Here is a 15243-nt window from a genome sequence, read left to right as displayed (position 1 = left end):
TAGTGTTACAAGTCATCAAAAAAGTAAAAAAACGATCATTTGAAACACGTCCTCTCTGCTACAGGTTCTCAGCTTTTATATACTTCCAGAGTCGTCTCAAAAGCGAGAGAAGTCACTTTCGCCACCTAGCGGTGAAAGTATAGGAGCGACAGTACAATGCTTATTTAATGCTTATTTTCGGTACAATGCTTATTTTGATAATTTTTTACTCTTAAACAATTAAACATAAAAATTTGGCCGAGTACAGTTTCGAAAGGTTTTTTCATGCTCTTTCGATTGGAAATAAGCAATTTAAAAAAAAATTTTTTTTTGACCAAAAAAAATCAATATTAAAAATAAATTTTAATTTTCAAGGTCAAATTGACAGAAAACAACTTTTTTTTCATCACCAGCTTATAGCCCGTGAAAACTCCTTTAAAAATCACTATTCATACTTTAAATTTGATTAATTTTACTTATAAATATATTAAATCGAAAAAAAGATATTTTCAAAAAAAATCAAAATTTTGAAACTCCATAACTCAAAAAATATTTTATCAAATTCAAAAAAAATTAATATTTACACTTCTACTAATAATAGTAACATTTTAGCAAAGTTTAGAGAAAATTCATTTTTTTACCTGGGCAGTTGAGGAATTTTGCCCCATATGTTCGTAATTTGTGGTTACGTTTTATTTTTTTACTCCGAATCCCTTTGAGATCTCAAGATGAAACTTACAGGACATATATAGCACATTTGCCCTAACATTTAGTAAAATTTTGAAAAAAATCGAAGATGATGTTTTTTCAAAAACAAATTTTTAATTTTACAAAATTTCAAAAAAAATTTTTGAATTTTTTTTATATTAATTTTAACTTAAAATATACTTAAAACCCAAGAAATCCTTTTTTCAAAATCCAAAATCGGTTAATTAGAACCAAAGTTATAGCACTTTAAAAGAAAGACTCAAATTTTGAAAATGCCATATATTTTTGGTAATTTTCAAAATTTTGAAAAAATATTTGGTGGAGTTGTTTATCACTATAAAAGTAATAGATTTACTAAAGCACAGCCAAATCCCAACAAGTCGTGAAAATTAGTGTGTTGAACTGACGTGAAATCCACCTTATTTTAAATAAAATATTTAATTCTGCAGTCAATTTGTTTTTACAAATTTACTAGTATTATTAGTTATCTTGTTTCAATATTAAAATTAACACTGATTATGTGTTAGTTTCTTGGCATTTCTTTTCGTGGCACTTTATAAATTCTATTATGAATTTGAACTCCCATGCGAGCGTGCGGTATAGTGGTTAGTGTATTCGATTACGGTGCGATATAATGTTAGATAGGTATAGGTTCAAATCCCCAAGCGTAAGAAATTTTAAGTTAATGTAAATAAAATTGTGATAGGTAAATCGAAAAATATGTTGAATGTACCATAAAGTAATAATAATTAATATGTGTAACTTGTATAATTATTTTTTTATTAACATTCACTAAATTGTCCGGACTAATTTTTTACTGTTTTGGACTGATTCCGGATTCACTAGTTAAAATTAACTGATTAATTTCGGACTTCATCGGACCAACTATCCGATTTCACTAGTTGTTCACAAACCGTATAGAATTCTGCAAACTTTTAAAAAATGTTGATCATGGACAGAGAAATTTTAATTTTTTAAAAAATCCTTGGAACTTAATAAAAATCATAAAACTCATAATGAAATCTGCATTTTACGTGTTTTCAATAGAATACAGTAAATTTGAAATGTTGCTGCTTCAGGAATTTTGTCTCAATATAGAAAATTGCTAAAATGGAATTTCTGTTAAATAATACTTCGGAAAAATACAAATTCTTATACTACATTAATAGTATTAAGTTTAGAAGTAGAATTTTACATTGTAAAGGAAAAATTCTACTTGTGTAGCCAAGTTTGTAAGGCTTAAGACGGGAGTGTAGACAAATAAATAGAGAAGAATTTTTTTAATTTCTGTTCTAAATAATATTTATTTCTTTCTTTAAAAATATTCTCAGTTTATTACCACGACTTACTACAAATTCTATTCTAATTTCTGAATAGAAACTTGGTAGTTCTTGAAAAGTAATAAAATTAAGTTACGATTTTTTTATCCCGTTATGACTCCATGCAAACTGTAACTCCCTGTAATAAAAAACCAATATTAACTTATATACATTTTACCTCTTAATTTTCGCTTTAAAGTATCCTAAAAGTATTTTCGCTTTCACCTCCGAAAAATCAGCTATTATCTGGAATTATTTTTTCATTTTCTTTGAAATATATTGATTTACTTCTTTTGGGTTCAATTTGTTTATTTATTATTTAATTGTTTATAAAACCTCATGAAAAAAGTCGATTTTGTAGGCGTTAGGGTTTTAAAAATAGTACATTGTGCAGCTAGTGATGAAAATGAGAATTAAAAGGAAGAATCCTTTTAATTTTTAAATTCTTGTTTCAAACTTGTAGAGTGATAAAAATGTTTGTGAAAATTATTGGAACTTTCATTTAAACATAATATGCATTTTTTTCATCGAATTAACCTTACCCCTTTTAAGTATTACTAATACGAACTTTTTTCAAATCAGATAAACAATTGCAGGATATTTTAAAGCATTATTCTAAACATTGTAAAACAATTATGCATACTTACTTGTTCATCAAGATATTTTAATAGTTCATCTTTTTTATACTTAATTTTTTCTTTTCTTAATTGTTCTTTCAAACAATTTAAACTTATAGGTTGATATTTCAAAATTTTTGTTAATATTTCATTATTATTTTGAAAGAAGTTATTAATAGTTTTTGTTTTCTGTAAACTGACACCACTTCTATTTACTTCATCACACTTCTGAGAATTATTCTTTGGTTTGTTTTTTTCAGAAGATGAACTATAACAATAACAAAGAAATAAAATTTTCGAATAAATTATTTTTAAATAAGTTTTTAGTCACATTTTATATCTATAGTATGCTACGGTTAGGGTTAATATGATAATCCCAGCAATGATATACCGCGGTTACTACAAACATTTCTTTTTAATTTTAGAAATAAAATTATTGTTTATTACTTCCTCATAGAGGAAGTATTGTAATACCAAAATTTTTCGAGTTCGATTTTTTGACATATCTTTATGTTATATGACCTTAGGAGTTCAAAAATGAAATTTTTAAAAAATGTCATTCCGTATGTGTGTGTGTGTGTAAACATCACATTTTCATAAATATCTCAAAATCATGAAGAGCTTTTGTAAAAATAGTTGATACTAAAAATCATTGAATTGCGAAAAGTTTTTAAAAATAATTAAATTTTACAAAGAATTCTATTAAAATTTTTAACAATAATTGAATGTTTGTGAGAAATTTTATAAATTTTTTTGAAAATAATTGAATTCCTAAAAAGCATTTTATTATTTATGAAAATAATTGAATTCTTGCTAACAATTTTATTAGAATTTTTTAAAATAATTGAATTTCCAAGAAGAAATTTATTACTTTTAAAAATAATTGAATTCTTGTGATGAATATTGTTACATAAGAAGATAATTGAATTTTCGGAAATAATTTTGTTATTTATCGACATAATTGAATTATTTCGAAGAATTATTTATGTAAATAATTGAATTCTTAGGAAGAATTTTAATCAAATCTAAAAGAATAATTGAATTCCTGTGAAAAATTCTAATATTTTTGTAAATAATGGAATTCTTCCAAAGAATTTAAAAACAAAACATTTTTTAAATATTTTTTCGAGGAATTGAAATTAAACTTTTAAGAAAAATTATATTTTTTGAGCAATTCTTGTAAAATTGTATTAAAAATAATTGAAATCCTGCCATGAATTTTATTATTTAGGAAAATAATTGAATAGTTGTAGAGAATTTTATTAAAATTTTCAAAAATAATTGAATTCTTGTGGAAAACTTTATTTGTGAAAATAATTGATTTTTTTGAAAAAGCTTTTTAGAAAACTAAATTAATTAAATGCTAGTGGAAATTTTATTATTTATGAAAATAATTGAATTTTGGATGAATTTTATCAAATTTTTTTTAAATAATTGAATTCTTTTGCGAAATTTTATGAAAATACTAGATATTTAAAATAATTAAATCGTTTTAAAGAATTTCATTATAATTTTTAAGAATAGTTTTTTTATTTCTATTATTAGCGAATTTAAAATAGTGGAAATTCTAAAAAAAACTGAAATAGTAGCTTTTTTAAAAAGTAGGTAGTAAATAGTAGGGGTTTATATTTTATTTTTTTGTATACTTACGTTTTCTTAGCTAATTTAGTAGAATTTATTTTTGACGTATTTGACTGGGAATTATTGCAATCTCTTTCTTCACTGCTTTTACTAAAGTTTGCTTCCAACTCCTGGGTTACTAAAGGTTTTAATTTTTGTTTAATAACCTTATTGGAATCTAAAATGAAATTAAATATTAAATTTGAACAAAATGAAAATTTTGATTCTTATTACTATACTTTTTAAAAATGTATTACTTTCAAAACGTTTGAAAAAATTATTATAAACCTTTCTTCATACACAATTATCTCTCTTCCATAATTCACAATCTGTTCGCCTCTCGGGAAAAAGTCAGAAAAAAAGAAAATCAAATTTTAATAAAACTGCAGTTTTAAATGTAATTTATAATAACATTTTATTTGAGTATTTGAAGTTTTTTTTAAACGTGTAAATTTTCTACATTATTATTACCTTGAGAATCATTGTTCTTGCTGAAATATTCCACAAACGAAATGTCATTATCAACATTCCTGATCTCATTTTTAATAAAATTATTTTCTTTCCCACAACACGAAATATCTAAATCCATAGATGAACTATCGCAATTGCTTTCAATATTTATAACTTCATCTTTATTTAAATTAACTTGATATTCTTTATCCAAAATCATATTATCAAAACAGAAAGAAGAACGACTGCTATCTTCTTCAATATTTACAATTTCATTTGCGCTACAATTATCAGTCTTCTCACAAATCGCAATGTTTAAATCATCAGATGAACTGTCACGATTCACAATTTTATTTTCATTTAAATTATTTCCTTTCTCACAAAATGAAAGATCAAATTCCATTGATGAACTGTCAGAATTAGCTTCGAGATTTATAATTTCATTCTTTTTTAAATTCTTGTCTTTCTCGCCATACGAAATATCTAAATCCATGGAAGAACTGTCGTAATGATTTTCAATTTTATCTTCGTTTAAATTAGTTTTTTCCACATTGTGCGTATTATTAAAATCTGTAAATGATGTTATGTTATTTTTTTCAATATTATATTTTTTATCACAAAACGCATTATCTAGGTCGAAAGATGAATTATCGTTGTCTTCGTCAAGATTTATAATTTCATCTACATCAAAATTACTGTTCTCCTTGCTTTTTAAATCTCTGGGTGAACTCGAATTATTTTTTTTGTCGCAAATAAAAAAATCGAAATCCATGGATGAACTGTCGGAACTTTCTTCTCTGTTAATAATATCATTTCTAATAAAATTATCTTTTTTCTCACAAATGTCAATATTTGAATCGTTAGATGACCTATCGGTATCATCTTCAATATTTATAATATCTTCTGTATTAAAATTATTATCTGTTTGTTGATTTTCATTTAATTCTAACTCCAATGAATTGGACTCTCGACTTTCTTCTTGAATGAACTCGATTCCTTTAAGATTATCATGAATTTCTTCATTTATTGGACATAAGCTTATTAAATTCATTAAAATTTTTAAATTGCCATCATCATTTATTTCCTTCTCCCATAATTTTGTATTAATTTCATCAAATTCTGTTTCACTTTCATTTTCAAGTGGATTTTTCTTCAAACAAATGTTATTGGTTGAATTTTCTTTTGATAATGTTTCATGTAATTTATTTTTTGGATAAATCAATTTGTTTATCTGAAAAATTTATAAATATATGAATACATTTAATTTGTAATTATGTTAAACGGTTTTTGTATTTTTTCATTAGTCACATTCCGCATATTAAACATTTTAGGAGGTTGTACCAGTGGTGGATCAACTGACAGGAACAATTAAAAGTTTATTAATTAATTATCAACTATCTTTAGTAAATATTTTTTATCGTACAACAAAATTCCTTCAACTTTCGTCACTAAAAAGATTATTGGTTGTCACTTTGGAGATATTTTTACGAGAAAAATAAAAATCCACCTTATCTAAGGACTGTATGACTTGAAAACAATTTATTTCTTTGTCTCAGGACTTGAACCAGTGAAAGTATTTAAAAATACGGACTTTACGGGCCAAAAATGAAAAATTACGGACCAATCACGGACTTACTTCAATTATATTATTTTCAAGAATTTTTAACTGAAATTCTTCTTTAAATCGTAAATTCCTCACTTAAATAAACATTAGAAAATAAAAACTTCAAATAATTTTAAAAAAAATTCAAGTAAACTTTTTCAAAAAATTTAATTTCAAAATTCAATTATTTCTCAAAATTCAAGCTATGCTGCTTTTAATATATTCAAATTATTATCTAAAATTTTAACATAAATTCATTTTTCAATCAATTTTTATTAGAAAATCCTACTAAAATTCAATTATTTAAACACATTAATAAATAATTTATTGAAAAATTAAATGTTTCTTAAAATCCAATTCCCATTAAGAATTTTATAAACAAATTTTTAAATAATTGAATTCTTTCGACGAATTTTAATAAAATTTTAAAGAATAATTACATTTTTCGAGAAATTCGATTAAAATTGTATTAAAATAAATAATTAAATTTTTTCAATGAGTTTTATTATTTGTGAAAATAATTGAATTACTCTTTAAAATAATTCAACTTCTGCAATAATTTGTAACTTTTCCAAAATTAATTTTTTTGTTCGTGTTTTTAACTAAAATTCTTCTATAAATGCATTATTTTTAATAATTTTTACAAAATTTCAATTATTCGTAAATTTTTCAATTAAATATACTATATCTAAAAGTAAAAACTTAAAAAAATTCACAAATAAACTTTCTCAAAAAAATGAATTCGACAGAATTGTTAGTTAAAAATATGAAACATTCATATTTTCAAAGATTTTAATTTGAAACCTTTTGAAAATTCAATTATTTCTAAAAATTCACGCTCTAATGCTTTTAATATTCAATTATTATCTAAAATTTTAACTGAAATTTATTTTTAAATCAATTTTTATTAGAAAATTTTACTAGAATTCAATTATTTAAATACAAAAAAACAATTTATTGAATAATTGCCTGTTTCTTAAAATTGCATTTTCATAAAGAATTTTATCAATAAATTTTTAAATAATTGAATTCTTTTGACGAAAATTGTATTAAAAATAATTGAAATTCTGTACAATGAGTTTTATTATTTGAGGCTCCAGATCTTAAAAGGGCACTTACAGCATTGATTTTAAATGGTAAAAGTGCCCTTTTAAGATCCCGAGCCTCATTTGTGAAAATAATTGAACTCCTAAAATTAATTTTATTATTTACGAAAATAATTGAATCTCTGTAACAATTGTATTATTTAAGAAAAATATTTATGAAGAAATTTATAAAAAATTTGTAAATAATTGAATTCCTGTGAAATTTTTATTATTTTAATAAAATAATTAAACGTTTACGTAGAATTTTATTCAATTTAGAAAATTTTATTAAAATAGTAGAGATTAGAAATCGTTGAATTGAGGAAAATTTTTGAAAATAATTGAATTTCGAAGAAGAATTTTATTATTTATAAAGATAATTGAAATTTTGACAAAACATGGTTTCGAGTAAGGCGCGTTTGAAGTTAAAATTTTCTGTTTTTACACTTCAGAATTGCTACAGAAAAAATAATTTTAAGAACATTTCCAAGTTGCTTTCATGCAAAGACGTTTTATTAACTATTAATCTAGAGATCTTATAGTATATTTTAAGCCAATGAAAAAAATTGACGACTAGGCATAACCCCTTAATGTAGAATAATTTATATTATATTTTTCTAATTTTCTAATTTTAATTAAAAAATTATTCAGAAATTTTTGCTTACAAAAGAAAAGTTTTCTGTACGCTCGTTATAATACGTTGTGTGATTCCAGAGTACATTGACCTAAAAATGTAAAATCAATACAAGTTAAAATAATTATTTATTCATAACAAATTTTTTTGAATTCTATATTTGCACTTAAAACGCAATTTTGCCTACCAACTTTATTGCATCTAAATTCTTTGTTAAACAATTTTCATTTTCACAGCCGTCATTTTGAATTAGTATTTTCGAAATGTTTGTTGTTAAAACTCTGTCTCTTATATCTATAGTTGAGGTTTGTAAGGCTGTTTTTATTTTTAATGCATCTGAAAAATATTTAATTAATTATATTTAAAGTGGGTTCAAAGGATGTTAAATTTTTTTAATATTTTAAATTAAAAGACAAATAATTATAGAACTGTTTAAAATTGATAAATTTTATAATATTCTTTTACGATTTCAATAAAAATCACCATCATGATTTTACAAATATTTCACGTCTAAAATATTTATATGACTTGGACAGTTGTAATTGTTTAACATTTCTAACACATTAATAACAATAAGATATTTCTATTCTTTAAAATTACCTGTACACTTTAAAAAAATGTTTATCATTTTAGAAATAATTTTAATCTTAATGAAAAACAGGCAAAGAACTTTTAGGATATTAAATTTTCATTTTTATATTTCAGGACTGCTGGAGGTTACAAACAAGTATAATGCATCCTTTGACATGGATTTAAATAAAGAAGTACTGCAAAAAATTATGAATATTGTGAAGCAAAAAAAATTTAATTAAATACTTTAAATGAGTTTCTGTGAGGGAACAAAACAAAGCAGAGAAAGAGAATTAACTGTATCTACACTTATTGTTAAAATTAACAAATTTAATCTTTTTACACAATTAATTTATATTTACATCATAATTATGTGAAGGTATAGATATTAAAATATAAATATATTTATAGATATTAAAACTATACTGTACTTCTTTTAAATTTTGTGACAACTGCATCATTAGTTGCTTTATTTTTATTGAACCAATGGCTGGAAGAATTTTTTTCAATTTTTGATGACACTGTTGACAATAGTTCTGATGGTGAAATTAAACCTAATTCAAATTTTTCTTCTTGTTCAGCATCATGCAAAGATTTTGATATAGCAAGAGCAAGTTCCATTTCAGTGCCATAGTTGGATTTCTGTTGAATGTAATAAGGATTTTGATTGGTACATAAAGGATTAACTTTGCTTATTAATAAAACATAGTTAAAGTAATTATAAATCTACCGGTTGTTTAATTCTTCGTTTCTTTGGATTTGGTTTTATTTCATCGTTAGATGTTGTTATAGAATTCTTTTTATATTTCTTTGAAAGCATATTAAATATTTTTATTAATAAAATGATGTTCCTTTTTGCTCTTCCATTTGCTTTCTCAAACGAGGTGCATTTTTTAAAATTGACTCAGCCAAAGCAGTATCAGAACTAGCATTTAAACTTTCTTCTCTAGCTTCTATTTTTTGTAGCGTAGATGGTTTTTTACTGAAAGGTCAAAAAAATGTTTTTTAACTTAGTAAATTTATGAACCGAACAAGAAAATCTTTATTGTAGAGTGTAGACCTGAAAAGCATAACATACATTAAGTAAAAAAATTTAAATTTATAGGTTTTCGATTTTTTTACCCTTAAATATTTGAATCCGAAATTTTAAATAAGTAATTCGCAATGTTAATAGTCTAACGACAAAATCTTAATAAAAAACATTAAAATTAATCTTGTAACAAGTTTGAGTAAAATTGATTACCAGTCATCAATAAATTAAAAACACCAATTAAATACACCAGCTGATGAAGACTTGGAACCGATAAAATACAGCGATGACAAGGATGATATTTTCGGATTCCCTAATCAACTAATCAACACCCTCTTCCTCTAGACGAAGCGATATTGACAGATAATCTACAAAACCCAACGCGACGAAGAAGACCACGAATTGTACGAACCGTAACGGTAGATCATGGAATATTTTACAGCTACAAAAAGAATAACCACCGAAGCGGAGTATATGGTTATGGGTGAAGCTTCAAAAGAAGCCATTTCAACTATTTTTAAATCTTAAAAAATATAGTTTCAAGACTTCATACAGTAATTAACCATCAGTATAAGTTTGGTAATATAATACTTGTGAGAGTGCGAGTGAGAATAAAGCGGTACGAACTCTTGGTTTTATAACTAGATTTTACTTAGTATTTACTTGCAATGTTCAGTGAAAATTGTGTAAAGATTTAAATGTTCCACTTCAATAAATGCTTAGCGTGAAACTTTCCTGAAAATTTAAATAAAATTTTCGCATAAATGTATTTTAAATGTTCAGGAAAGTTTCAAGTTAAATTTTCAGGAAAGTTTGACGATAAACATTTATTAAAGGGGGACATTCAAATCTTTACACAATTATCACTAAACTTTGCAAGTAAATTCTTCGAAGTTTGCAAGTAAAAAACAAAAACAAAAAAAACAAAAAAAAAAGTTCGGTGCTGTGTGGGAATTAATTTTTATTAAATTATGTTAAGAGCCATTTTATTCAATTGAACTAATGTTTATTAAATCACAAAAAAATAAATAACTGAAATTAGTCAAATAATCTTTCATTCAATGGAGAAAGTTTTTAATTGTTTTTTATTAAAATTAATCGATTTTTTCTATAAGGGATAGCAAAAAATATTAATGGTTTCATGTATTTCCAATATACAACAATACAATAATTTGTTGGCTATCATAAGTGAAAAAGATTAATTTACTTTTTCATATTTCTGTAGCTTTCATTATTTACTTAAATAATACACAAGACTTACCTCAACAAATACGAATAGAGATATCCAAATACAAGGGTCCCAAGGACAATTTTAGAAAAATATCTGTTCGCAGGAGTTCCTTTCAACCGACGTGGTTTTCTCAATGATGTATCTGTTGGATCAGGCCACATATCTTCTGTTGAAAAATAAAATTTACCTTTAAGCATTAAAGTTTTCTTGTTGCTTACTCAGGAAAACATTGTAATACCCATTTTTTAAAATTAAAAAAAAATTATATAATTATATAATAATAATAATAATAATAATATAAATTATATAATAATTATAAAAAATTATTTGTCCAATTTTGCAAAGATATTTAAAACGCGTTTTTAATATAAATATTCTTTTCATGCTACCGTTTTTTCTGAGTTCTTTGATAATTTTGATATTATTAATTAATTTCGAAAATATTTTTCAGAAGAAGCAGGCTTTTGTATTAGGACAGCTGTGCTGTCAATACAAGAAATTTATAGAAGCTTTAAGTGAAAAATGATTCGGAGAGATTGTTAACTTCTACCACTTTTAGTATTAATTACCGAATGATAAATTCCCTTCCTTTAAAAAGTTTAACTATATTTTTTTTTATTTTTAATTTTGCAAAAAATCGTTTTTGCCCATAACTTAAAAAAATGTTAGGACAGCTATAAATGTTTTTCTCTAATTTTGTAGAGTTTTTTTAGACGCATCTTTTGACCCCTCATTAAACATTTTACGTCCATATTAGCCAGAGATATTAAACTTTAAAAATCTAAAATTTTGAAAAATAAGACATTTTTTAAAATTTTGTTAAGAAACAAAGAGCATTGAAAATCGCTTCGATTGACCTATTTTTGAACCTAATTCGATTATGAATTATGAAATTATTGTTATTTTAAATACCAACAATTTTGGAAAATATCATATTCAAAATTTATAGTAAAAATATTCTTATAAAAGCAGATGTGTTTATTGTAATAAAAATAAAGTAAATTAATTGAAACAAATCTCCATGAGGAAGCAAAGTGTTCATGAAATATTAAACAATATCCGAAAGGAATTTTTGCAATAACTACAAAACGTTTGTTATAATAAGAGTTAAAAAAAGTGTTTTTTACTAATTCTGCACCAAAAAGTACCCTTAAACTTTATCATTACTAAATTACAAAAACTGTAACAACAAAAAGATTTATTTACACTGAAAAAAAATTCGACAGAATTTGCTTTTTACTCAGGCAATTTTTGCCTATAAGAACATTCTGTCGAATTTTTTTTTTCAGTGTACATTGTTAAACTTACATCAGCTTTTTATTAAAAATGAATTGTATATTTAATATTTGTTAATATTAGTTTGGTTGAAACTCATATCTATTTAAAAACATTTTTGAGATTAGGTTAAAACAAAGTATTGTGAGATTATTAACAAGAAAATATACTGAGCAATTTTTCAAATGTTGATAAATCCTTTTTTCAAAAAAATCCAGATAAACACATATTTAAAATATTAAAATTCTTAGAAATCGATTTATCACTGTTCAATTTAAGAAAAAAAATTTATTACCAAAGAATTTTTTAATTTAAAAAATATTTTGGCCTTACCTTGATGATTTTTAATTTTTTTTAAGGAGTGTTTATTTGGTACGTCAGCGGGCCAAATAAGTTACTTATATTATTTGGCCCGTCACCCCACTTCCATACATTTCAAAGATGGGCCAAATAAAGAAAGTAGTTTATTTGTCCCGTCAGATAACAAATTACCTATAATTAATGACATTAATGAATATTTGACAGGTAATGTATTTAAAAATTGAATAATACGTTTCATTTTTAATATTTGCGCTTTGACCCGTTACTCACCAGGTATTATTATTTATGTCAATATATAAATCCTTAATTAATTTAATATTTTATTAATAATTTTTAAAAATATTTTCCAGTAAATTTATCATTTTTTTGTATTGATAAATTATATTCAATAAATGAGTACTTATGCATGTATATAATATTCATTTTTAATTTTAATAAGAGTCAAACGAATTAAAACAATTCGTCTGTTAAAATTTCAAATATCGAAGGCGCGTACCTATAGAGACACAAAATTTTTGTTTATCACATTTGATTATTGTTCACCTTGTAGTGCACTTAAATCCGTAAAGTTTTGAGTTGTGAAAAATGAGTGATCTTTGAAGTTAGAACTTCATCTAACTCCTGAACTAGAAACGAATATTATTCAACAGGAAATTAATTCTTCGAATAAAAACGACACTGAAAATGATTTTTGTGTTGGAGGTCAATTATTTGAAGAAGACAATTTTCCAAAAAACAACATGGAAGGAGAAAATATTGCATTGGAAATAAACGAAAAAACGCAGCAGAAGACAAGTGAAGACATTTTACCAGAAGAAAAAATCTTAGCATCTGGGATGCAAATAATATTCGACGGGGAATGTAATGTTGTGGAAAATGATGATAATTTTATTTCCCCACTTCAAGATGAATCGCCACAAAACAATATGCATCTAATTGAAAACATTATAATGCCATTAAAACCAAAAATGCGTGGAAGACCAAAAAATTCGTTAACTACAACACCTATGGTCCTTCCGAAAAAGGTAGCAAAAAAAACAGGCAAAAAAGGAAAACCAACTCCTTTTATAAAAAAGATTTAGACACAAAAATTCGTCAAATTTTAAGGTTTTTCATCGATGGTTCACTTATCGAAAAAACCTTGAAAGGATAAATGATTCTGGAATCTGAAATTGAGATAAGACCAGAATGTATAAATGAGGCAATCATCGATGAAGATGTTAATTTGTCCTTAATTAAATTATATTTAAGTATAGAATCATGGCTTGCAGTAGAACAATTATACGAGATAAAGAAAAAAATAATAAGTGGAATTGTTTTACGTGCCAGGGTGATTTGGAGTTGCATCCTTCATAACGGTGTGATTCATGCTTGAATTGGTTTCACCAAAGATGTGCTTTTTCTCGAACATCCATTAAAAGCGTTTACTGGTTTTGTTTCATGTGTTAAAAATATAGAAATTAATATTTATTTTTTAATTTTTAAACATTTTTTTTGATAATATTTAATATTGTCAAATTTTTTATAGTTGATAATTGCAAACAGTTATTATTAAAAATTAATACTTAACTGTAATAATTTTGCAACAAAAGATGATTCTGTTCAAATAATTTTACGAGGCCTTTTAACGGATTTACACAGGTGTTATAAACTTAAAATCATAAGGACATGTTTCGACAGAATACTGTCCTCTTCAGGTCCATTTGGTTTTTTTAAATAATAAAAATTTTTTGACAAAAGTACAACAATAACAACATTTTCCTCAAAAAGAGGAAATGTTGTATAATTTAAAAATTACATATTATTTATTATATTTTTCAAAAAATGAAAAAAGAAACGCACTGTGGTCATTGTATTGAGGTTATGACCAATGACCACAGTGCGTTTCTTTTTTCATTTTTTGAAAAATAAAATAAATAATATGTCATTTTTAAATTATACAACATTTTCTCTTTTTGACTCTTATTAAAATTAAAAATGAATATTATATACATGCATAAATACTCATTTATTGAATATAATTTATCAATACAAACATTTAAAAAATGATAAATTTACTGGAAAATATTTTTACAAATTATTAATAAAATATTAAATTAAGGATTTATATATTGACATAAATAATAATACCTGGTGAGTAACGGGTCAAAGGGCAAATATTAAAACTGAAACGTATGATTCAATTTTTAAATACATTACCTGTAAAATATTCATTAATGTCATTAATTATAGGCAATTTGTTATCTGACGGGACAAATAAACTATGTACTTTCTCTATTTGGCCCGTCTTGAAATGTATGGAAGTGGGGTGACGGGCCAAATAATATAAGTAACTTATTTGGTCCGCTGACGGGCCAAATACACTCCGATTTTTTTATTAGAAAAAATTACCAAAACCTTTAAATTCCCTTATTGCAGTAGACTTTAATTACAAACAGAGCGTTTTAAATAGAAAAAATATTGAAAAATGAATAATTTATTACAATTTTTCTACATTAAAGTTAATTTTAATGGTTATGTGAGAATTGTCAATTGTTTAAATTTCTCGAAATGACAAAATTTGGATTTATCAGGTTTTGAAAACTTACTCCTCAAATAAATCATGTTGTTTTTAAAATTAAATAGTTGCATTTAAATTGTCTAACCTTTTAACAAATGTCCTTATTTACATATATTGTACATGCAATCAAACATTCAAAACATTTATAGCAGAAAGAATTTAACCGGCGCAAACAGGCGCAAAGCTACTGATTTAGTAAGGGCGCACTCACACCGCTCACACCTCTGGTGGCTGTCTGCCT

General features: G+C 24.4%; 2 protein-coding genes across 3 annotated transcripts in view; one reads left to right on the top strand and one right to left on the bottom strand.

Moving 5' to 3' along the window:
* LOC122508823 overlaps positions 1–8808 on the top strand; it is a 24133-nt gene extending 15325 nt beyond the window's left edge. Inside the window, exon 2 of the mRNA XM_043622386.1 lies at positions 8721–8808. Coding sequence (XP_043478321.1) covers positions 8721–8771 — 51 coding nt within the window. The 3' untranslated portion in view covers positions 8772–8808. The remainder of the gene's footprint in view (positions 1–8720) is intronic.
* On the bottom strand, positions 1963–15243 carry LOC122508820 (uncharacterized protein MAL13P1.304-like). 2 transcript variants are annotated; one of them, XM_043622383.1, is made up of 10 exons: positions 15088–15243; positions 10877–11012; positions 9316–9567; positions 9017–9227; positions 8203–8351; positions 8047–8106; positions 4715–5924; positions 4274–4421; positions 2654–2891; positions 1963–2145 (listed from the first exon to the last, which is right to left on the bottom strand). In XM_043622383.1, exons 3-10 carry the CDS (start codon positions 9403–9405, stop codon positions 2119–2121), a joined length of 2133 nt encoding a protein of 710 aa, XP_043478318.1. In that variant the 5' UTR covers positions 9406–9567; positions 10877–11012; positions 15088–15243; the 3' UTR covers positions 1963–2118. The 2 variants fall into 2 exon arrangements, with proteins under 2 accessions (XP_043478318.1, XP_043478319.1); XM_043622384.1 differs by lacking the exon at positions 15088–15243 and adding an exon at positions 12455–12583.

The sequence above is a fragment of the Leptopilina heterotoma genome, unplaced genomic scaffold (assembly GCF_015476425.1).
Source record: "Leptopilina heterotoma isolate Lh14 unplaced genomic scaffold, ASM1547642v1 Lhet_58, whole genome shotgun sequence".
Classification (NCBI taxonomy): domain Eukaryota; kingdom Metazoa; phylum Arthropoda; class Insecta; order Hymenoptera; family Figitidae; genus Leptopilina; species Leptopilina heterotoma.
This window is presented reverse-complemented; position numbering and strand designations above follow the sequence as displayed.

Coding starts and splice junctions, on each gene's coding strand:
- LOC122508820 (XM_043622383.1), bottom strand. CDS start 9,405: ATGCTTTCAAAGAAATATAAAAAGAATTCTATAACAACATCTAACGAT. Junction 5,925..8,046: donor GTACAGAAAACTTTTCTTTT/GTAAGCAAAAAT, acceptor TAAATTTTTCAG/ATAAACAAATTGATTTATCC. Junction 2,892..4,273: donor ACTAAATTAGCTAAGAAAAC/GTAAGTATACAA, acceptor TTATTGTTATAG/TTCATCTTCTGAAAAAAACA.